Raw genomic sequence first — 24,497 nt, 5'->3', positions numbered from 1 at the left:
GAAATACAATACACTAATATTACCTCAGCTTTTTTATTTCTCCCCATCTATTCTCAGCCATCTCAGGAGAGTCTTGTCTTTGACTGCTTCCATTGAAAGAAAAGGTTTCAGTGCAGAACTGATAGCACACTTTTAGAGGGGTTGTAAATACTCCTAATGGCAGATATCATCTGTCTGCCCTTTTGTCTCATATCTGCATCATGGGAATTTTCTTAAGGTATGAAAAATAGCCCAGTTCTGTCAGCGTTCAGGAGTCAAAACACACAACCCTGGCTGTTGCTTCCAAGAATAATCATAAGGTGTGGTGTACTTGAATGTTGGGCACTGATATGGCATTCGACTCCGTTCACTTACAGGAGGTCTTACAGTAAGCAAAGCAGTCATGTGACACTCAAGATAAGAACAGTGGTGTAATTAAAGACGCAGCTGCAGTGCTCTTTATCACCAAGCACCTTCTGAGATAAAATTATGTGGGGCTTTGACAGCATAATCCTACTCAACTTAACTGTAATTCCTCAAACTTCATCAGTGCAAGGGTTTTTATTGTTAAAGACAGGCTTAACAAAACGCTTTCAGGACAAAGGTGATCAGCAGTAAACCTGTGATTAGTAAGACTACATTCCTATTTTTATTTTTTATTTGGGTCATTTTTAATCTTTCTAGTCACAAATCAAAAACAGACCAAAAACCATAGCTTTTTGATCTTGTAGTTACATGACCTATATGTTTCAAATTCAAAAGACAAACCTTTGGACACATAAATACGAAAAAGGTACTAATGGGGTATTTCATTCGTAAAAGTTAAAGTGAAATAGTTCAATGCTCAAATGCATAAGTTCACTTTGAATTTATTGATACATCGAAAATATCACTCAATGAGGACTGATGGCATTGTTTCTAAGAGCAGAGAACGTTGCGCACCATTGATAATAGATATTTTGTGTCAGCTTGAGACTTTGAGACCGGTCCATTAGAGACAAACCTACACAAACAGCATTGTGGTAGTAACTGAGGAGTGGTGGGAGAAGCACTGTAGCAACCCAAATCTCTTTTAGAAAGGGTTATTAGTTCCTTTTGATTTGTGTTTGGCCGCCTGTCACCCAAACCCATTCCCTGATATCACATCACTATAATGGTCTAATCAGCACTTAACGAGCCGTGTTACATAAAATCAATGCGGCCTTCCATTTGTGAATGCAGAATATTTGGAGGAGCTGATGAAGCCTCGTGGCGGGCGGTGCTGTCGATAGAGCTCTGCAGTCGTTGGACGAGCGGGCCGGCAGAGAGCAGAGGGTGCACTTACTCTCCAAGTTCAGTTGTCTTCCTGAGATCCAAGCTTTTACAGCAAAATCCTTTGTTTTGCTGACTCATCTTATATTGATTTTTGTAAGTTGTTAAGACCAAATAAGGTTGTCAGGCCACTGCCAAACAACTCTTCCACAGAAGGCTCTAAATACAAGCTAATAGTATTAAAGCCCTCTTCCTGATCTGTTATAAACTGGGGGAAAGGATTCTACTTTAGGGGTTTTATTGCTCTGACGTGCAACAATCCTGTAGACAGCTTTCCACATTCTTTCATGCATGCATTGCCTTGTGCTTTCTGTGGAAAGATATGAGTCTGGTGTGACGTGCCATCAGGCATTTCTCCCACATGCAAGTTGTCATATGCCAAGCCTGCAAATGAAGTGAAAATTGCAAATCAAGTCAGCGAAACACAAAGGTTCCCCCTGTCTCCTTGTTCCTTGTTCCTTGGTTGAGAACAGCTCTGGGTGAAATCGGAGGTGACTGTTGCGCTGGACAGTCTGCTGCCGACCTGAGCCAGCAGGCCCTTCGCATTATTCTTGGTGGAACTGGAGAGAGAACATAACAATGCCAGCTTGTTTTCATTTCAGAAGACCTTGGAGCAGCAAATGAATAATATATTGGAGGCAACTCGAGGGTAAATGAATAAATATGCAGTTGGTGGGGATTTGGAGAGGTATTTTAAATTCTCATGGAGCTTCAGCACCTCCTTGTGGGAGAGTGAGAGATTGCGCATGAAGATGCTGGGGGAGGGCAGTTTTTCTTATTCACCCAGTTTAATAAATTAATGAATGTATAATTTCCACTTTATTTTAGGCTGCGAATATTAGTCGTTTTTAAGCACCTTTAGAGGTCAGCACCCTCTCTATTAATCAGTAAATGTCCCCATTTATGTTAAGATGAGAAAGCGTGCTTAATGGCTCTATCCATGCTGGAGATAATTAATATCAATGAATTTGCAGACGTTTTAAATGGATCTTGTTGGGTTTAATGGTGATATTTCATAAGCAGCCGGAGGTGAAGGAACCTGGCTTTCTGTATGCTGGCAGAGCCAATGGCAGGGGGGGTCTCCAGTGCTGACAGGCAAGACCAGGTGAATAATTGTCTAGGCATCTTATTATATTGCTGGCATGATCTGATTTACTCCAGCGGCAAATGGTGGGAAGAGACCCTGGTGTCGTGGAGGGGACTGAATTAACGAGGTTTACGCACAAATGAACCCCGTACTGACGGCAGATACATCATGCAAGATGAAGGAGAATTTCTATGAGGCTGTAATGACTTCTCTTACTTCATTTCAAAATCAATCCACCAGTGCATCGGCAAAATGATGAAAATACAGTGTGTTTCACATCTCATTCTACATTATAAACCTCATTAGGGAGATTTTGTTCACCCAGTCCAGGATCAAACTTAAATCTGATCCAGAACTTTTTCTTTAACAGTAAATGTTGGATTGTATATTTGGGTTAGATTTTTAACCCAGAAGATCTATTTAAAGCGACACGTAGTAAGACTCCCAAAGAATGTGTTGAAAAAATGAATAGCCTGGACAGCTTAACAGTTAATATTTGGGTTGAAAATAATGAGTGGTGGTTAAATTCTGAAGAAGGTAGAGTCCAATAAAAGATGAGGTCAATAACTTTATAATGCCTAGTAAAAAGTTTGACAGTTGAAAATGGATATTGAGAATTATTAACATTTTGTGAAGGTTGAACGTGAGTTGCACTTATTTATGCTAGCTATTTAGCAGGTAAATGGCTAATGTTCAAAGTTGCTCTCTGCTGCGAAATTAAGGTGTTAACAAACCCTACTAGTATTAGCATGATTGCAGCATTACTTTAGGAATAACTATTACAATTTCTTATTTCATCCTGTGGAAGACGTTGAGGTTGAAGCTCAAAATGGCGGTCTGTGATGAGGCTCCTTAATCTGGTGTTAAGCTAAACAATCTGGGTTTTAGTTTTGACTTAATATTTGGTTAAAATTATCCAACTTCATCTCTAACAATATCAACATAACATTTTGGTGAATTAAATAACCCAGCAGCTGCTGTGCCAACAAATTCCAACAAAAACTGGAATTCATGTGGCAACTCAAGAAGTTCAACTTACCTGGTCATTTTCTAAACAGCTGTATTTCAGTCTGTCCTGTGTACGTCCATCCACAAAACAGAGCAGGGCCAGACTGCAATGAACAATTAGATCTGGAGAGAAGATCATCAGAGCTGACCTGCCCTCCATCCATGACTTGTACAGGTCTAGGATCAGGAAAAGGGGAGCTAACATCTCTGCACACCCAACACACCCAGGACACAGGCTGTTTAAATGTTGACTTTCTGGTCGGCGCTACAGAGTGCTATTTGCACAAACCAGCCGCCACAGAGACAGTTTCTTTCCCCAGGCTGTCTCTCTGATAAATACAGTACAGTGAACACCTTACAGCCAGAGTAGTCAGCTACTTTGCTTGAAATAAAATATGCATTTTTACACTGACATCAAATCTTCTTTTTTCTTTCTTATCATAATAAAAATGACTGCAAATAGATGTATGTACTGATAATTTATTCCTGTTTTATTTCTTCTAAAGTTTATACAATTTCTACTTCATATCTGTACTCTGTGACCACTTGCAATCTGTAGTCACATTCATTGTTTGTCCACCCAATCCTGGCCAATAAAGTCAATGGCAGCCATGCAGACAATAACTGGTCATAAAACCAATAAAGATGAGATATTTTAGAGCAATGCACAGAGAAGAACTGCAGAATTATTTCTGTAGCCAAAATTTTGCGTATGTAGTCTCGGGACATAAGTTGAGTACTCGGACAAAAATTCTGAACAGTTTGATGGTTTACAGAAAAGCCTAGAAGGCTCATCATTCTCATCACTCTCCATTGACGTTCATTTTGAAATACACCTAACCCAGCATGAAAAATTACATCAGTAGCCCAACCTAATTGCGTTAAATCATCCCAAATCTGGATCTGTCAATTTGAACCAAGGATGATTTAGAAAAGTAACCCAGGGTAAATGGTTTTCAACCTTATTACCTTAACACTCATGTTAATAACTTTAGCATGACTAATTGTAATGTTTTTGGTTTTCTTTTGCATTTTATCAGTCATATTGTGAGATATTATTCAAAGAAAAAAGTAAAACTTTCTCTTTGGTCTTCTGATGTTATTGTCCAAAGAAAAAAAATACAATAAATTTTAATGCTATTATTCAGCATGAACAATTTGCTCCTAGCCTTTTTTTTTGGCGTCAACTATCAATTATGTACCAAAACGTCAGGATATAATACTATATAAATGATTAGAAATATTTAAATAATTATAATTAAAACGAAGAATTATTAGAAAACTACAACTCCCAACTAAATTCACAGTGTGGCGCTATCTGATTGGTCTTGTAACACTCACGTGACGCGTGCAGACGTATTGCGACAGACGTAAACAGGAAGTGCTGCACACTGCTGTGGCAGCGTGAGAGCTGAAAGTCAACCTAAGGAAAAATATTAACACGAATTATGTTGCCTTCTCTTTGCTCCTGTTCTCGTGAGATTTTTGGGTTATAGAGCTGCTTTTGTGTGGGGAAAGTGCGGCGCTTGCAGTGATGTTTCAGACTGCAGCTAAGACGTTCTCCGTGTCCGCAGCAACCGCATCATCTTACCGAAGGGTTTTCTCGGTGGGACTTCGACGCTACTGTAAGAAGACCTCAACAAAACTCCGAGTTTCCGAAGCACTTTCTGGAGCTCAGCTGGGAGCAGCTGTGAAAGTCCAGGTAGCGGTCTCAGGTCTATAATCTTCGGCTTGTAATAGAAGCTTTTTATTTCTTTCATTTGTGGGATAAAAATATGTATTTTCCCAGCATAGACTACCATACTCTCTGTTCAAAGCCTGAATTGTCTGGGTTGTTTGATTGAAATTTGTTTGTGTTGTTAAATTGTAATTGACGGGACAGAATTTGATTACATTTGTGTGAATTTAAACTGAACTCTCTTGTAATGTCCCCTAGCATTACTTTCCTTGTAAACAGACTTGATAAAGAAAATACATCCCAATTTATTTATAGGCTTGTAATTTAAATACAAGACCTCTCAGGTCTTCCGGTTCTGGTCTGCTCTGCATCCCCAGAACCAGAACCAAACGAGGAGAAGCAGCTTTCAGCATCTATACACCACAAATTTGGAACAAACGTCCAGAAAACTGTAAAACAGCTGAAACACTGACTTCTTTTAAATCTCAACTAAAAACCCACCTGTTTAGAATTGTATTTGAAATGTAATTAATTACAAATTTATTGATGGAACTTGACTTAATGCTGTGTTTTGATTATTGATTCTATATTGCGTTGTGTTTCTGTGTTTGTAATGATGTAAAGCACTTTGAAATGCCTTGCTGCTGAAATGTGCTATACAAATAAAATTTGATTGATTGATTAAATGTAGATTACATTCAAAAACAGGAGTTTTGTCACTAATTTTGCTTAAAAATTGATTAGATATTTTTGCTTTTAAAGGATGCCTCATAAATAGATTGAATCGTCTTTGTTGCAGGGGTGGGTAAGGTCTGTCAGACCTCAGAAGAACAACATCTTTCTCCATGTGAACGATGGAAGCTCCTTGCAATCTCTGCAAATTGTTGCTGATGCAAAACTGAATGATCCGTAAGCAGTAATCCCAGTATTTACCTCACAGTTCAACCTGTTCTAAATGTTTATGCCAACCAGGAATCCTTTGTAAATTAGATTTTAAACCCCGTTAGGTACTTACAGGTTAAATAAAGCATGAATAGATGGTATTTTACCGTATTCCTGTGGTCCCTTCTCTAATATGTAATTTTTCCTGAAATGACAGGTTGCTTACATTCGGTAGTGCCGTTGAAGTCTCTGGTATTCTTAAGAAAAGTCTTCATCAAAAGCAGCCAGTTGAACTGGAAGCAGAACAAATCCGTGTAGTCGGAGAATGCAACCCTGTCGTAAGAACCAACACACCACAGCGTCAAAATATGCTTTACCTTCTGAGCAACCTTATATTTTATTGTATAATTTTTTTCTCTCCACAGAATTTTCCATTTAAAATCAAGGAAAGACACAGTCTTGAATACATCCGGCAACTTCCTCATCTCAGGTGTCGAACGAACGCCTTCAGTTCCCTGCTGAGGATACGAAGTGAGGCCACTGCTGCAATTCATTCATACTTTAAAGTAAGACCCTGGTGCTGGAGGTGTTATTAACTTATTTCAAATCATACGTCAATATGTTGTTTTTCTTTTTGTTTGGTATCAGAATAATGGATTTGTACAGATTCACACTCCTATTATCACCTCAAATGATTGTGAAGGAGCAGGAGAGCTTTTTCAATTAGAGGTGAGTCTCTGATACAATTGTTTGTTTTATATCTAAAGCTCAGCTCCAATATGAAGCAAATGGTTTAAATGATAAATAATCTGCTTTTACCACAGCCATCAGGTCCGGCTTTTGTGGATGATGATAACTTTTTCTCTGTACCTGCATTTCTGACTGTATCAGGACAGCTTCACTTGGAGGTGATGTCAGGGTGAGCTAAATTTTATGACATATATCGATATGGATTGATAGATGCATGCAAGCCAATGTATGTTAAAGATTATGTGCTGTTGTTTCTATGACTGCAGGGCTTTTTCCAGAGTCTACACTTTCGGGCCAACGTTTCGAGCAGAAAATTCCCAAAGCAGGCGCCACCTGGCCGAGTTTTTTATGGTTGAAGCAGAGATCTCCTTCACCGAGTCCTTAGAGGATCTCACCAAGGTATTCTGTTATTCTCACCAAAATAACCAATGCTTTATTTATCAATATGTTAAGAGTTTATTCTCCAGAATCTACTTTGGTGACCAAAGTGTCAACAAAGCACTACAAAATGTGCAGAAAATCTGTGACCTAGAAAGGTAGAAAACACCTTTTGTAGGTAAAACAACCTTGTTTTCTTTGAAAGTAGATAATAATCAGTTTATGCCGCTGTAAAACTTTCTGTTTGAAAGGTTCTGCTAAAGCAATTTAACGTCACAGACAGATTCAAACAGATCACACTGTGATAAAGATCTTATTGAGCCTGTGTGTGGAAAATTACGTTTGAGACTGCAGAAAAAAAATCTGAAAACAGACGTGATTACAGATGTACTGGACCATGTAATGGTAGAAAATAATTAACTTAGTCCCTGCTACAGCAGCCACAGAACATGGCAGGGTCTGTGACTAGAAGCTGTACTTTAAGTGATAAAAACACCCACATTCTTATTTTTATGTAAGTCTACACCAATGAAATTGTAGCTATGAATATTTATGACAGAGCTGGGATCCATATGTTTTAGGTGTTTGCCTGGTTCAACACAAGTGAATCAAATGTCTGGATTAAATTATGAGAATGTCAGTCAGGTCATTTAGTTTAAATTTGCTATGGAAGGGATGCACCTAAAAGCTGTTGTAGGTCTAAAGAACTGGACTAGCCGGCTTTACTTGTTTGAAAACTTTTTTGTACGTCTTTTGATTTCGATAGATTTGACAGATTAGATGTCCTATATGAACATTAAATTGTCTCCAAGTTTCAAACAGCTGACAGATTTCTTCTTTTTTGATGCAATGAAATAGTTTGGATCATCAATCAATCCCACATAGATAACCTGACTAAACACAAATTGCACATTTTGAAAGATTTAATTTATTAGAGAATAACAAGCTGTTTAAACAAAGCTGACCCATTGTTAAATGACAAATTAAATTTATTAATGTTTCGCTTTCAGATGAAACTTGATTACTTAGAACCAGCAGTTACTTAAATTAAACAACATGAGGCAGGCTAAACCAGGAGTTTCAAAGCTTCAAAGCCAAAGCCATGGCCCCCAAACGGCATTAGCTTCTGGGCAGCGACTCCCTTTGCAGACAAACAAAAATAATGCTACAAAATATGTAAAGAAACATTAACTTTTATTCATTTATTTAGCATAAATGCCTCTCATACCTTCTGATTTTAGTTGGAAATGAGTTCTTAGGATTTTATTGCAGTAGTTTTCTCCACAGTGAGGCTGCTGGGCCGGGCCATTCCTTTGGTCTTTTTCTTGTCAGGAACTTGTCCATTTCGCGCTTTGTAAGCTAGTTTGATGAGCAAAGCAGCTTGATACATGTGACTGACAATCAGAAAAATAAACATGGCAACTAACATTCCAATAAGTTACTTTAAGTTATATTTCATAATAGTGACACAAAATGACACTTTATAATTAAGAAATTATTGTTAAAGCTTTTGGAGGCATCCACATCGCCCCCTGATGGCTTCCTATGGGACCGCGGCCCCCACTTTGAAAAACACTGGGCTTAAAAAATAATACATCGTCCCCCGATCTTCAGAAATTCAAATGACAAACAGTGTTATTAACATTTATCAGTTTTATTAATTATAGCTGTAGCTTCCTCTTAAGAGAAAGTCTATTTTTACTCTAGCTGTTATTTAGAAGTAAGTCTGAAGAATTTTTCTAAATTCTTCAGAATTGAAATTGAAGCAGCTCAGTCTTTCTCTTGTATGATAACTCCAATATTGAAGACGTTTCCTCTGTGTTTCCTGTGTGGATGTTAAGTATTCTTTTCATCTGACGAGGATAGATGATTGAAACGAGAAAATGATCTCAAAAAGACATTAAAACTACTTTTGCAAGCCTTTCTAAATGCTCAAAGCCCCAATTTCAGTTGGATGAAAAATCTATGAGCTATGCTTAAAAGCCAGGTTCATTAAGGAAGAAAATGTAAATGAAGACTACCAAAGTGTTCAAATAGCCAGCTCTGAATTCTCTGAAAGTTGCTTAATTAATCAAATGTAGGTGAATATGTATGTTTATATTTGGGATATTATGTATGATGTTGATGCAGTTTAAATTAAAGTTGCATTACCATTTAAATGGCACGTTTCATCTTCCAAGCATTTGGCAAAGTGATACCCACTGCCTCCTAAGACGAATCGACTAAGTTGGGGTTTAAAAAGAAAATTCCCAGCGTGACTTCCAAAGTTATCATTGTTAGCAGCTGCACATGAAAACTTCAATTATTAAACCTGTCCTGCTTTGTAGGTCATGGAGGACGTGTTCAGGTCTGCCACCGAGCGCGTGTTGGCTCGCTGTGCGGAGGACGTGGATTTGTTTCACCGCCATGTGACTCCCGGACACCGGGTGAGTCCTGAAGGACGCTCACAACCTGGATCTTCGCTCCAAACTGTTTGGGCTTTCATTATAGCTTCTGGTAACATTCTGTTTCTGCTGCATTCATGTAACCCAAGGACACAGTAGAGGCCATACTGAACAAGAGCTTCCCTGTGTGAGTGTTTTTTTGTTCTTGTTGTTTATGTTAAAGCTGAATCACAGGAAAAAAATAACGTCAAATCTTGACTGTGTGATGCTATCTTCTTAAAGGATTAGTTATACCGAGGCAATAGATATCCTACACCGCAGCTCTGAGAAATTTACCTTCCCCACAGATGTAAGTGGAATCTTTTTTTTTTTTTCTTCTGGATTTACACGATGTTTGTTGTTTAAGCCACAGATGTCCTCTCTGAACTTTGCTGTTTTTTCTGCAGTGGGGCTGTGACCTTATGACAGAACATGAGAAGTATCTGGTGAAACATTGCGGAAGTGTTCCGGTCTTCGTCACCGATTATCCATATGACCTCAAGCCGTTTTATGCAAGAGACAATCAGGACCATCCCAAGCACACAGTAAGAAGGAATGCAGAGACTTATCACAGTTTCACTGCTCATTTTCTCTCCTTCTTATCCCAGTTGGGCCATAGCAGTGATTTGCATATCTTAGCTGATTTTTTGCCGTTTGTGCGCAGGCAGCTGCAGTGGACCTCCTCGTGCCAGGAGTTGGAGAGCTCTGCGGGGGCTCGCTGAGAGAGGAGAGGCTGAATCTGCTGATGGCTCGGCTGAAACGGTGAGAATGCACATAGAAGGGAAGGCAGTGATACAGTAAATGTTTGGTTTGCATCAATCTGCAAAGCATTTCATGATTGATTAGAATAACAGCTGGCTTAAAGGAAGAAATGCTCTGAATTTTGTGCTGTTTGTTGATTGAAAGTTCTTGGAAATATTTAAAGCTGCAGTAGGTAACTTTGATAAACGATATGTTTTTTTACATTTGTTAAAAGTCAGTATGTTCTGACAGTTTAACATGAGACAAATAATCAATGAAAATATTTAGCTTTTCTGCCTCCTCCCTGTGGTGCTACTGCCATCTGCAGAAATTCACTACTGATGAGTAGAAACACCCAGTCAACGCCAGGGGGAGGGTCTTAGCGCTGTCAGTCATGTTCATGTATACGATGCAGCTGTGCCAACAGCGGAGAAACAACGTACTGTTTACCGTAAGCCATTGGTGGCTATGCTAACTAGCCTGTGTATTCTCTGCAGTCTCTGCTTCAAACAGTCCCCGAATCGCACTTTGGACACCTCTGATTTAAAGCAACACTACAACTACATAAGAATGCATAGTGAATAGACTGTTTATTGTAAAACGGAGAAAAATATTAGCGTCTGACTGTTTTATGTAGCTGTGATTATATAGCTCTATTTGCTTGTATAAATACATATTTTAGTGCTGATGTTGATTCCTTTGAGCTGTTTATTTATGTAATCACTTTCTCTTTTCCAGGGTTGGACTAGAGGATACATACAACTGGTAAAATTAATAAAATAACCCACACACTTGCATTACCAATATTTTTGTTTAAAAAAGGCAGACGTTATTATGTGTTTTTTAGTATTTATTTTTCTTTTGTTGTAGGTATCTGGACTTAAGGCGTTTTGGCTCCGTCCCCCACGGTGGCTTTGGACTGGGATTTGAACGCTATTTGCAGTGTGTTCTTGGAGTTGACAACATTAAAGATGTGATTCCTTTCCCAAGATTTTCACATTCTTGCCTCCTATAAAAACACAAATTTTTTTGTCTAATCTGTTGTATTCATGTAAATGTTTCTGCCATTTATAAAATTTACAATATCAAAGGCATGTGTGTTCATTACTGTTTTGTATATACGTATATTTAGATGTTCAAGGCTCCCACACCAGTTATGTCATTTACACTCAGCATTTATTTATGAAACATTTTTGGGATGCTTGGTTGCTCACTAGATACTAAGCTTATTTTTTTTCTTTCAACATTGGACAGTGTCTTTAAAAATATATATATGTATGCAACACCTCTACATTTTGTCATATTCTAATAATTTTTTTGAATCACCTTTCACTTTAGCTTTAGATACGATATGTTTTGGATGCGTCAATGTGTTTTATTAAACTTTTATAACTGTAATAAAATAGAGTGTAGCTGTGAAGTGGAAGAGAAGTGATCAAATGTTTTCTAAATATTTGACATTTTTAATTGTTTTAAAACAGAACCATCTTGTAAATGTTTGCACAACCTTGACTTTTCCAGGGCTGTTTGTCCACTAAAGCCTTTTATTTAAATCTTTCACAGAACACCTCCATTCATAATGAGATTGAAAGACTTCTGCATTGAAGTTTATTTCACAGTATCAAAATGAAGGGGGCTGAATAACTTCTCTGTTTTCCCATTTTCCCAACGTTTTGTCCATCAAGGTTTTTGTTGGGACTTAATGAAATGAAAAAGTTGAAAGGGTAACTCTGGGGGAAGGCGGTTCTATTTACAAGCTGCTGTCAACTTTCCACCAGGGGGTGCTTTATCATATTTCTTCCAATGACAGGATGCGACATTGTATTCAGTAGGGAGGCCACTGAAAAAATTTCTTTGTTTTTTTTCATTATTATTATATTAAGAAACTATTGTTGTGAAAAGTATTAAGCAACCTTTTAAAAGTAGATTTTTTTCCCCAACAAAAAGCTTAAAACACTTAGCTTTTTTTATGTAAAAGTTTTTGAAAATGTTACGTTTTATTTTTTTTTTTATGGGGACTGGCTTAATAATAATTATTTTTTTTCTCCCCCACCATTTAATGTTTTTTTGTTTTTGTTTGTTTGTTTGGGTTTTTTTTTAAATTTTTTTTTATCAAGCAAGCTGTTCCTCCATCCTGTTCATCCCAGCGGCCCATCCCTCTCTCTGCGCGGTGGGCGTGGTATGAGTCGGGAAAACAAACTGCAGACGCACACAGATACTTCCTCGCCTCGTAGGAGTTGACTAGTTTTCCCCCCGCGCGGCTCACCGTCATCCGGCCGTGCCTACTTTCAGACTCCGCTTGGCAGTGGGTTTGAGCGCCTGGGCAGATATTTGCGCCGCTCTCCATCTCCTACTTTGTTCCCTGTTCTGATTTCAAATGGGGGGAGCGGACTGCAGCACAGAGAGCCGAGAACCGACAGCAGCGCTTTGAACAGGCGAGTCCTCATGCATTAGTGGGAGACTGCACTTTGAAAGCAAAAAGAAGAAGAAGAAGAAGCAGCAGCAGCAGCCGCAACGCACTTTGGGCAAACATGAGCGGAGGAGAAGTCATCTTTCAGGGCTGGCTGAGGAAATCACCCCCGGAGAAAAAGCTGAGGAGATATGTGAGTGAAGCACGCTTCCGCTGCAGTTTTTGTGTTTAGAAGTTTGGCACAGAGGTAACCCAGTTGTTTTTTGGTCTTGGTTTGTTCCCTCTTTGTCAAATTGTGTTTGTTGTTCATCTGCATCTCAGATAAGTGGTGTCACACTGGAGCAGGTGCACCTCACTATGTCTCCTGCTGCACAACACATCTGATAATCTTTGAATTACACTTTAAACTAGACCTGAAGCGATTAATCGTAATGAATCGATTGACTATTGAAATAATCATCAGCTAATTTAGTAAAAATTACTTGTTAACTGGAGCATACAGACTCAAATAGGGGACGTTTACAGAAAAAATAACATTGAGTCAAAACTACAAAGAAATACTTTTTACATTTAAAATAAAATAAAATAAAAAACTATTTTGTAGTGGCTAAGTTTTGGCATCATCTGGTACAAATTGTGCTTAAAAAATCTATTAAGCACCTTTTGCTAATCAGTTAATCAAGCAGAAAAGACAGATCTTTTCACATGTTGTTGTTAGAAAAAGTTTTTAGGTTTAGATGCATCTTTTGCTACAAACGATTATTTGTAGCAAATGATTAAGTTCACAGCATTCAGTAACATGATGCATTACTGAATTTAAGGCAACGTTATGTCTATTATCATATATAATTAATTGTATTTTTTATGTAATATTGTATATAAAATGGCTGAAGTGGTTAAATGAAAAATCTACAGCACTACTTATGTGTTTACAAAGTGGCGGTCCTATCATAATTTGGGGGTTAGGAATAAAATCAGACAGCTGTTTGTGATTTGGATGAACGAGCTTTCGGATATGATTTTGCATTATCTGGCTGTGATGAGGTAACGTCTAATCGAGCAGAGATGCGACCGGTTTCCTTCACGGCAACGGTGAAAATTGCACGCGGTTTGATTGTTTTGGGAAGACAAAGCTGCGCCTCCTGTTGGGTGCTGGGCAGGAGAATAGCTGCAAATCAGATAATAGGATTTATGGAGGCAGATAGAACCATGAGACAATCTCCTATAAATACAGCTGTCTACTGTTTATGTATGGTGTTGCATTACTGCTCCCCCTTTGCTCCCCACCCACCTCCTCCATATTCCCTGCTAGCTGACTTTACCATGATGTCATCTCGATGTGTTTCGTTTGGAAATCCATCCTTGAATGTCTTCAATGCAGCCCACTATCCTGTCATTTCCTCATTGTTTTCCACTTGGAGCTGGAACCATGTTTACACAGAGACCCATGTGGACGTTATGGATCGGCAGCTGCAATAGTAAGAGGAGGGGGAAAAACCTGCTTGGTTACAGAACTTCATATAAACAACAAGAGGGAGGGAAAATTGGCCTGTAGGCAAGAGAGCAGCACTCTGAGGCGTTCTCACCCTGCGTCTCACCCTTGTGAACCAACCTAAAAAAAACAACAAGCACACAAACACTGCTTCAGCCAGAAAACAGAGTCATGAGATGGTGTCCAGAGCAGGCAGACTTGTAAATGTCATAATCTGTCTGAAATTCCTTCCACTTAAAGCCATACTATGGACAATCAGGGCTATTTACTCACCGGTATTGCTGTCATCTGACATAGTTAGGTTAATGCTTGGGATATTTTCGGATGTCTCAAACATTCCAGCCTGGAGGTGTGTTGGGTAGTAAGCGTGATTGGGTTATTACACCGCCAGGAGGAAATGTCAGGAATGTGTTTTTTTCCCCTCTACAAAGCTGCTCCAGTTTGGAGATTATTTGCTACAGTGGCAATGATCTTTAATCTGTAACAACGCCTTCCTTGTCAATATGCAACTCCTTCCTCACTGGACCAGTGTTTCTTAATAAGTGTTGAGAGAAATACTTGGTTATTGTATAAAGGACAAGTTGTGTGGGACCTCTGAAGATCAAAACATGCAAGTTCAGAGCTGCTGATAGTTAAAAAAAACAAACCAAAAAACACAAAACTGGTTATCACTGCTGGAGGTTGGGTATGCAAATTGCATGCAAAGCAGCAACCCCGCTGGTTGCTTCTGGAGAAGATAGGCCACAATGTTTCCATACACTCGCACGCTTGCCCTGTTCTTGTTAAATGCTGTCTAATTGTTTACAAACGCGATTAGGTCCCCGCAGTGACTCACGACTCTCCAGCATCCCACATGATTGGTATAAACTTGCTGTGTCCCCCCTCGAGCATGTGACAGCAGCACAGGGGACATGTGTAGTCAATTTTCACACACACCACATTTCCACAATGCAAGAAGATGAAGAAAAAAAGGAAAACGGTTGTGGTTCAAATGAATCACTTGGTTGAGGTTTATCTCTTTTGATTAATGTTCCATGGGTGGGTGTTTGTAGTACTCAGAGGGAGTGGCCTACTTACTTTTTAAAAAAATTATTATTATTATTTCTGAACAATGGCCAGAAAAAACACAAGGAACATGAAAACAACTGAGGGATCGAGGATTTCTAGCCAGGAGCTCATGCATAGTTCATGTGAGGTCATTCTGCTCCTCCATCAGTTATTAGACACTATGCTTCATCATTGTGGCTTCATTAAAACCATAATAAATTTGATTTTTGTAGCTTTGCATAACAGACAACAACAACAGGAGGTTGAATATGAATGCACTCCACATTTTTTTACTTTTTACAGCTTGGTGTTGTAAAACATGACAAAATCCGTAGGAGTTTAAGGAATATGCATACTTTCACAAGGCCCTGTAAGTCATCTGAATGAATTTTGCAAGCTTAGGTTGTATAGGAATCATATGCTTTGTGTAATTCTGAAAACAGCTCATGTACTCAGGTCAGTACCGCACTGCTTTGCTTAACTCGCCTGTTGTTGTGTGCGACATTAGAAGCATGTCTGTTCAAATTCACTGAGGCACTGCCACATTCCAGACAGATCATATCGGCAAGGTAATATCTGCTTCTTAGTCTTCATTCTCACCGCTCGTGGTTTCACACGGTTTCAATTTCTTGCCTTGGTTGACGGTGCTCAGGAGAAAGATGAAATGATTGGCGGGGGTGTTCAGGGGAGATTGTGACTTCTGAAGGCAGGCAGTGGAGAGCGGCAACAGTGGTCCGTGTCCCTCTGTCAGCTGCCGGGTCGACAGTTGTTTTGCAGAGGGGCTTTGGGAAGTCCTTGCCCTCAGAGGTCAGCCCTGAACACCTCCCAGTTCCTGCTTTGACAGACAACCAGCGTTCACACAGGCATTTTCCTTGTTCCATTTCATCTGGAGGCCTTTTTCCCCATAAGCTGCAAAAGTGGCTTGCTTGATGTGACAGCAGTGACTTGCAGCGCTGTTAAAAAGTATGTATCCCCCTACAAATTTATTCTGTCTTGCTTTTTTTTTTTTTTACCACCCTCAAATGATAACCAGATTAAATGTAGAAGCAGAAAATAACTCAAATAGCACCTGTCTGACCACAGGAAGTAGGCAAACCTACTCCAACAAACCATAGCTAGGCAAATGAAGTCTTAAACCTCCCCCTGAGTGGCCAGGCTACAGCAATTATTCCTGGAGGGCTTCAATATCACCTTCGTATGGTAACAACGTCTAAAGCCACACAGACCTCACTTTCCACAGTTGAGGTCAGTTTTCATGATTCAACAATAAAGAAGTCAGTTGTTGGAAAATTCCCAACATTGACCAACAATATCACAAAGGCTCGTCCCATATATATTCTAAAAGAGATGTAGGTGATCCCTAAAACTTTTAAGGAGATATTTGGTTGACTAACAGAACAATCCAACATGGCGGTGTGATGGTCTGGGGCTTCTTTATGGCTTCAGGGCACGGACAGCTTGGTGTAATTTGTGGATCTGAATTCTGCTCTACTAGAAAGTCCTGAAGGACATTGTCCATCCATCAATTTGTAACCTTAAGCTCAAGGACATTTGGGTTTTGGTTTGGTTTATAAGAGCAAACGGTTATGCAACTCCTAATGGTTGCCATGGAAGATTCCATGGCAATCTTCCATGATTTTGTGATTAATCTGGTTATTTTTGTCCAGAGGACTTTATAAACCTTTATCTTTCTACTTAGCAACGTGCAGCTTTAGCTAGCATCTGCATCACTAGCCTCGGTTACATATTTCGCTCACATTTGTTTCTCTTTACTAAAGCATCCAATGGTGGCCCTGTTTCCACTTTGTCATAATATCCCGCCCTTTGCCATGAACTCTTTTGGTTCAAAATGTAATTATTTCACCAACAGCAGATGCCAGACTTCCTTTCAACGGTACCTTCAGGAAGTGTTTTGACAGAGGTCTCATGACAGGGAAAGAAATCAAATTGGCCTGCAAAGTGTGTAAATGCACTTCTTTCTATCAAGACTTTATCGGTAGAGCCTAAAATAGAACTGTTCTGAAGGAAATTAGATCCCATTGATTTAAAATGTTCCCCTTGCTATCTCTCGTGATTTGGACCAGGAGTGAGAATGTCCTGCTTATTTGCCAAACTCTCCAAAAGTAAACTAACGCCACGGTAACAGCTTTGTACGATGGAGCTAATAATATAAATTAGCCACACAGAAACAACCTGAGATAAACTTTATTATACCAGACAGACCGTTCTTTGTATATCCAGCCGTGAATGAATAAACAGACACATACGGATCATGACATTCACAACTCACATGCCCTATGTAAACAATATCCTGAGCAAACAAAGTAAACTGCCTCAGATGGCTCAGTTAAGGCTATGGAAGTTGGGAGAAACATTTTTTTTTTTCTTTTTCAAACTTTGTTTGTCTTGCATCTTGGCAGAATATGTCTGTGACCAGCTGGAAGAAGTCAGCACTCAGTGAAGAGGCGTGTGTGGGTGTGACGTCCCAGGATCTGAACCCGCCTAACTGGCCTGGAAAAGTGCAAAACGTTTCTTTTAATTGATGGCTTCGACCTCGCTAAACGCTTTTGACAACACCGCGGAGCCTCCTGTTTCTGTTCATTATTAATTTTCTTTCTCATACTCATACTGACTCTTAGCTTCATAGAAGACATGTAAAACATGTCAGGGAATTAGCTGACTATAGCTTTATCATTAACGTGCTTATTTGTAAGATGATTGGCTAAAAGATGTAGTCGAAACACAGAGACATATTAATTACCACAATAAAAATAATTGTGATAAAAATAACATACCATAAATTCAGTAGGAGTTTTAAAGTACTTGTTGCACAAATAATTACTTTTATTGCTTCTTTTCTTGTAGAGTGACGCAACTATAACTGGCATTCTCTTGTAAATTAGATTGCGTTCACACAGCTGGTAAAGGTGACCCAAATCTGACTTGTTCACTGTAGTCTCAATAGCCAAATCCCAATCTTTTCACACACACAAACATCCACTCCCATATGTGGTACTAAATCAGATTTATATCTGATAGTAGACAGTGGCATCCATTATTATTTCCTTCACTTTAAGGTCCTGAACCATTCACACAGAAGTCTGTTTGTGGTTGCATCATTCAGAAGTATGAAAGCTCACCCACACAAAAAAAATCCAATTTCATCAGAAAAACGGAATTCAGCACAAAGACCTTCTTTGTGTATGTAGCTGTGCTATCTGCTCCGGTAGCCAGCCTGCAGGTAGAAGCTGGTGCTCATAGGATGCCGACTGCGTTTTTATTTATATGGTATCAAAATAATAAGCGTGACTTTTAGGGCTCCTTTGGTTTCCACATTAGTCTGTTTTGTTGCAAACAAACAATTTTGTGTTTCCTGCAAACAAGTAAAACAGGTAGCAGCCTTCTTCTGGCAGCTAACTGGCGGTTTGCTCTGCTTACAGAAATCTCCGGTGGCTGCACTTGGTTTGGCATTTCCTTTACCTCATAAAGGCCTTGGGAGCATTGTGACAGAAAGCTTCAGTGATTTTTAGAACCTTGGTATGCATTGATTATTGGGCTCAATAGAAAGTTCCTGGTTGACTTTAAAAAGCCTAGTTAGTTCCTCTCTTTGACTAGGTCTGATTTTGGAACCGTAATGCACATGTCAATGTTCTCAATCTGTAGAAGTTACTCCTCAATATACTGCAGTGACCCTAACCCTTCATAAACTCTGTCAGCTAACACGACGTGAACAGGGAACCTGGGGAAGAAACAGAAAGGGAAGAAATACTGAATTATATAGAAAATTAAAAGAAAATGCATGTTTGTTCTCAAGTCAATAACATTACTAACAAATTAGGTTTGAGTGGGGAATAATTTCTGTGGTCTAAGTGTGAAAAAAAAACAACTTGTTCCAGCAAGTGGAACAGAGTTGTTTTTCTTCTTACTGGCAACTTATTAATATTTGTTGGGATGTTTTTGAAGTCTATCACATTTTCAAATAGATGATAACTTGTGTGAAATCTGGAGAGCTAATAAGATATGTAGATGAATACACATATGTGTAAGATGGATGTCTGTGTTACCAATAGGAGTTATTAAAGTAAAGGAGGATTTAGTAAGTAATTGAAAAATAGACTTAAATTTGTAAATAATAAAACATTTTGTTGAACTGTAACTAAAATCTCCTTGTAGTATATATATTTACACTGTAAAAAAGGGAGTTTGATTAGCAGCTATGTCTATGTCAAATACTGATATGAGTTTCTATTTCATGTCAAACCTTTACTCGTAGGAGTTGGAAATGTGTAAGTAGAACCTTGTGGTTGTAGTTTCTCTAGTTAAAGTGAAAACAGCAAAAAAAGCAAGTGTTTCCCTGCATGACAGGGAAACAAATGATTAATGCGGTGGAAAAATGTTTTGTTCAACACGCCCTTTAATTAGCATGTAAAACCTAGAATAATGAGCTAACTTTGCATGTCGTGGCTGAAACTAGAATTTGGGAATTTCTTTCTAGCTTTTATTTTTTTAAATCCTGTTTTTAAATGTTCTGTGGAGCTGAAGCTGTGCCTCCTTATTTTTAAAGAGACGCACAGATTTATTATCTCGTGGCAATTAAACTTGAAGTCATTTTTAGCATTTGTTAGATTTATGCTATTCAGATTTGCGAAGTGTGGTCAGGTGCCAACATCTTCTTCGAATTGTAAGTGAAATATTTAACCATGTCTAATTTAGCTCTGCCTTTAGAAGAGGTTTAAACGACCAACAACAATCTAAAGTAGACTTTTTGACAACTGGAAATCCTGAGTAAATCTTCCCTGCAAACACTGATGAGTCATTGTGTTTCAGTAAAAAGGAACTAGCATTACGTAGTTAAAATGGAGATAGTTGTATTTGCGATTCCCACATTTAGATTTCAAGTTAAATCTTAATGCAATTTTTAGCGTCAGATATATGACTTCATGAACTAAAACAAACTCGTCACATATCTCACCAACATATCTCTTTCTGTTGACAAGCTTGAGGAATTTTGCAGGACTCCTCTTCCTCTTTGCAGGATTTCCCTTCTTGCTCTTAAATTATTTCAGTAAAATGAAAATTGAATGCCTTAATTCAGTTTAAATTTAACACATTGATTAGGTTCTCCCTGCCAGGTTTCATAAAAGCCAAATATGTCTTCTAATCAGTTTCACCTTGAGAATTAGATGCAACGTCATTGTTGTTCTCTGTTGTTCATTATTCAGTACAGAGTTCAATGACAGAAAAAAAAACTAATCAGGAATAAAGTTTCTGAATGCAGCATTAACTGAAATCCTTTTATTAGCTAACTAAAAAGTGGGGCAGAACGTTACGACTTTTCGCTTCTTTACTCTTTATCGAGTAACAAACTGATAAGGTGATATTAGCTGGTAAGTTAGACAAGCTATCTGATCTGGTAGCTAGCCTCCTCCTTGACCAATCTAAACATGCTTTCCAGTATGATGGTCCATGTTTTCCACAACCTGAAAATTTTCCAAACTCCTTATATTGTTTCTGTTTTGCGACCTGGATACAACTATCCAGTACCTGAACTGGTGCTGCACAGCATTAGGTGGGGGAGGAGCAGCGCTGCTTTGCCCCATTCTCCCTACAGCTCAAGAAAACATCTTATTAAATGGATGTTACCCATAAAAAGTTAAATTATAATACTTTTGAAGTCGTAACTCATTGCTTAATGATGAGATACCTAATGGTTATCTAATCTGGACTGTTTGTGTCATTCCCTGGCAGTTGCTTTCCTTAATTGTTTCTCATTTATTTAGGGCTGCTCTAAAGGTTAGAATCCTCTGCTGACGATAACACCCACAGCCGGTCTCAGGCAACATGCAAAAATAAAGGATGTTTTTGAATTGGAGTGATGGTCCAACAGGTGCCAAGTTCAGGTGCTTGTATGGAAATCCTTCAGCTGGATGAAACCTTGCTGTTTTAATTGAGTTTTACTCTGTTCTGTGTATCTAAATGCACCCTGTATTTGTTGAGAATTACCAGGAGATGCACACAGCACGACCTCCCCACTCAGGCGCCCAGGAGCTGACGCTGATGGCAGAGGCAGGGGGAAACGGCACAAAGAGTTCTGATTGAAGATAATGCCTCCCGTTAGTTAAGCTGTCGGAGTGAGCTCATGCTAAATAAGCCCAGCCTTCTGCTGAAATGGAGACATGGCGAGAGATTGCTCATTTTTATAATAATGGAAGCGTTCAGCTGCAAATTGAGGCTGATTATATCTGCTGAGAGCTTTTTAGAGGTTGTTTTCATGTGATGTGCAGCAGGCTCTGACACACCCCCCACCACCACCCGCCCTCCGCCCCAGCCAAGCTTGAACTGCAGGAGACCAGTAGCTGTCAAATGCAAGAAGCTTCTTAATCACTGTCACACCTGTTGGATTGAACTCTTGAGTCGGGAGTCGTGATGACATGACGTGAATGCCTGGCCTCATTTCTTAGAACCTGAGTAAAGGCCCTACTTTGCAATAAATATGAACTTACAAATTATACAAATGACGAAAAAAAAAGAAAACATTGTCTGTTTGAAATTCATAGCTAACCCTTCACCATCTTAACACATTAAAACATGCACTTGTTTTGAGTTTCTTGTTGCATGATACATTTTGTATCGGTCAACATTGTTTTGAGTTGCAGTTGCAATCTGAGCTGTTTAGGGTATGAATCATCATTTTTGAAATGTTTCAATATTGACTGTGTTTGGGCTTGTAGCAAATAGTAGATATATTCATTCCAAGTCAGAAATAAAATAGCATGATGTTATAGGTCTCAAGACAAAGCAGCCAAAAACACTTTTCAAAGTTGACAGTGTGACATTATTCCATTTGCTACACCTAATAAATGTATCTGTGTGGCAAACCAAGACTAATCCCAGTGCTTGAAATTGAGTTTGTGTATAAGAATATTTATTTGGCTATTTATTCATTGAAGATTAGGAAGACAGGAACGGTAGTACAAGTTGGGATTTAAAAAGTGCTCAATGGTGAAGCCATTCTGTCTCCACCAAAGTGGAGAATGATTATAAAACCAAAAGAAGTTTGCTGTTTCTAACCAGCATCATTACTGTGATTTGTATGTCATCACCTCCAGACGTTTATATTATAAGTGAACCATCTAACCCCATATAATCAGTTTGTATTTCACTCCAGAGGGTTTAACTGTACAACAATTATGAAGTTGTTTAAATGTTACTCCAAGAACACTATCAATCACAAGCCACTCAAACTTAATCAGCTTGGTTACAGTTAGTTTTTACTTGGCCATTAAAAGTCCCTTTAAGCTAGTGTTACAAGTATAGCAGCTGGAATTCAGGTTACAATACTGCTATTTAAATGCGACTACATTTAAACATCCTCTTCCATTTGGCTCAGTCACAGAGGAAGAAAATGAGAGCTGCAGCTGACTCTAATTGTGAAAATTTATGAGAAATGTTTGGCGATCAAGAGATTTAAAGCGTTCTGTGGACGTCAGTGTTTATACTGGTCCCATTGAGATGCAACATATCTGCACCCCAGAAGTTCAGATCAAGATAATCACAGTTTCTACTAAAAACATAACCATAAAAGAAAAAGGAAGTTGGGGAAACAGAAACAAGGCAATTCTGATTTTGAATTAGGACTAATTCAAAAGAAAGGTGAAATATTTCCATTATAACAACTAAAATCCAACACATTTCATCACCAATAACAGGCTCAAAAAAGTCAGTAAACATTCACAGAGGACTTTTTTTTAAAAAGTAAAATACAATGTAAAATATAGTTTGATCTTGCGTAATAAAAGTTATTGTCATGAACAGTTTCAGTCACCTTGCTTAAGCTGTCTGTCAAAGTTGTGAGTTCAACTTCGATGTGTCCTCGTCGCTGATGGTTGGCTTGATTCTTATCTTAAATTAAGGATTCTATTTGTTTCCTACATCTTTTAAACCTCATACTCTAAAACTCTGTTTTACATCTTTTCATGTTTCCTTTTCTGGGTACATGAATGGGACAAAGCATCCAACCACAGTGGAGCTTCTGGATCTCCTCAGCTGTCAGGACAAATAATAGGTTGGAGCTTTAGAAGATGCACTCTCCTGGCACAATTGTGTTTGTGACTGTATTTTTTTTTTTTTTTTTAAGCGCCAGAAAAGGTTTATTATAAACTTTGAGTGGGACAGCTGTCTGGTTAATGTCTCACACTGAGCAGAGATGTAAAACCTTGTGTGAACTATAGAACTTAGAAGGAAGCATTTGTGGTTTATTTAGGCTCATGTAAACTGTTGTCTGATGTCTATATACAGACATATGACACCTGTAAAGCACATAAAAGAAAGCATGGATACATTTAGTGGCTCATCCAGCTTTTCTGTGGCATCTTTTTTTAAAATTTTGAATGCATAATTGCTAATTTATGCCAAATAAGCTTGGAAAGCAATGTGATGCCGATTTCAAATGTGTATTTTCTGCTTTGTAAAATGCAGCTGCATTGTTCTATTTTAATTATTTTTTTGTGTTCCTGAAACCCACATCTGTTGCTGGCATGTGGTGACCCGCTATTGATTAGGGCCGGATAATCAGCCCTCTGTTGCTGTTGTCTATACAGCTTTGTCTCCTGTTGCCACATTAACCGGAATCACCATTGTTTAGGCATCCAGTCATTCTGTGGTGGCCATTTTAACAGTCCCAGGCTTTAATTAATGCATTGTAAAACTGTTGCTCTGTCATTGAGAGAAGAACATTTTTGGCCTATTTGAGGTACCAGATGGGATGAGAGGTCAAGCCAAGTTGTTTATTGAAATTTTGCTAACTTTTTCAAAGTATTGAAACAAACTTAAGAACATAAATATGGGATGCCTAAAAAAAGTATTTAATTTAATGTGGATGGACTGAATCTGCTGTGCCTAACATGAATTGCTAACTATTTGAGACAAATAAAAGGGAAATTTTATAATTTAAAGTTTGACAAATATTGCAATATTATAGTTGATTATAAGGCGGTAAAATCTTGGCTGAAAAGTTGTGATAATTTGGTAATATTACAATACAACTACACAGTTACAGCTTGCTGTAAAATAGTAGCACTTTCATATTTTTTTATATAAAAAGTTCAAACAGTTTTTATTACAGTGTAATAAAGTAGAAACGGCACATGGGAAAGCCCTAGTTAATGGTTGTTATAAAAAAAAACTAACTAATAAAGTTAGTCACGGCAACTATGTGGCTTTAACAAATGTTTCCTTGTATGCTTATCTTAGTACTAGGTAAATGTGACATTACCATAAAATAAAACATTACGTCACTTTACAGCTCCTGG

At 38.4% G+C, this 24,497-nt stretch overlaps 2 protein-coding genes across 3 annotated transcripts in view; both read left to right on the top strand.

The window, feature by feature from the left end:
* Positions 1-4,747: 4,747 nt before the first annotated feature.
* On the top strand, positions 4,748-11,327 carry nars2 (asparaginyl-tRNA synthetase 2, mitochondrial). Its single transcript, XM_027998825.1, has 14 exons — positions 4,748-5,087; positions 5,863-5,972; positions 6,163-6,283; positions 6,371-6,511; positions 6,594-6,674; positions 6,770-6,864; positions 6,962-7,094; positions 9,401-9,499; positions 9,607-9,644; positions 9,740-9,806; positions 9,904-10,041; positions 10,161-10,258; positions 10,976-11,002; positions 11,108-11,327. Exons 1-14 carry the CDS (start codon positions 4,920-4,922, stop codon positions 11,250-11,252), a joined length of 1,461 nt encoding a protein of 486 aa, XP_027854626.1. The 5' UTR covers positions 4,748-4,919; the 3' UTR covers positions 11,253-11,327.
* A 1,088-nt stretch (positions 11,328-12,415) lies between these two features.
* gab2 (GRB2-associated binding protein 2) overlaps positions 12,416-24,497 on the top strand; it is a 46,484-nt gene continuing 34,402 nt past the window's right edge. The window contains exon 1 of one of the 2 annotated variants that reach the window (XM_027998824.1): positions 12,416-12,840. In XM_027998824.1, coding sequence (XP_027854625.1) covers positions 12,769-12,840 — 72 coding nt within the window. In that variant the 5' untranslated portion in view covers positions 12,416-12,768. The remainder of the gene's footprint in view (positions 12,841-24,497) is intronic. The other variant, XM_027998823.1, reaches the window with a different exon arrangement.

Source organism: Xiphophorus couchianus, chromosome 18 (genome assembly GCF_001444195.1).
Source record: "Xiphophorus couchianus chromosome 18, X_couchianus-1.0, whole genome shotgun sequence".
NCBI lineage: Eukaryota > Metazoa > Chordata > Actinopteri > Cyprinodontiformes > Poeciliidae > Xiphophorus > Xiphophorus couchianus.
The sequence above is the reverse complement of the archived record's forward strand: the minus strand, read 5'-3'. Positions and strand labels throughout refer to the sequence as shown.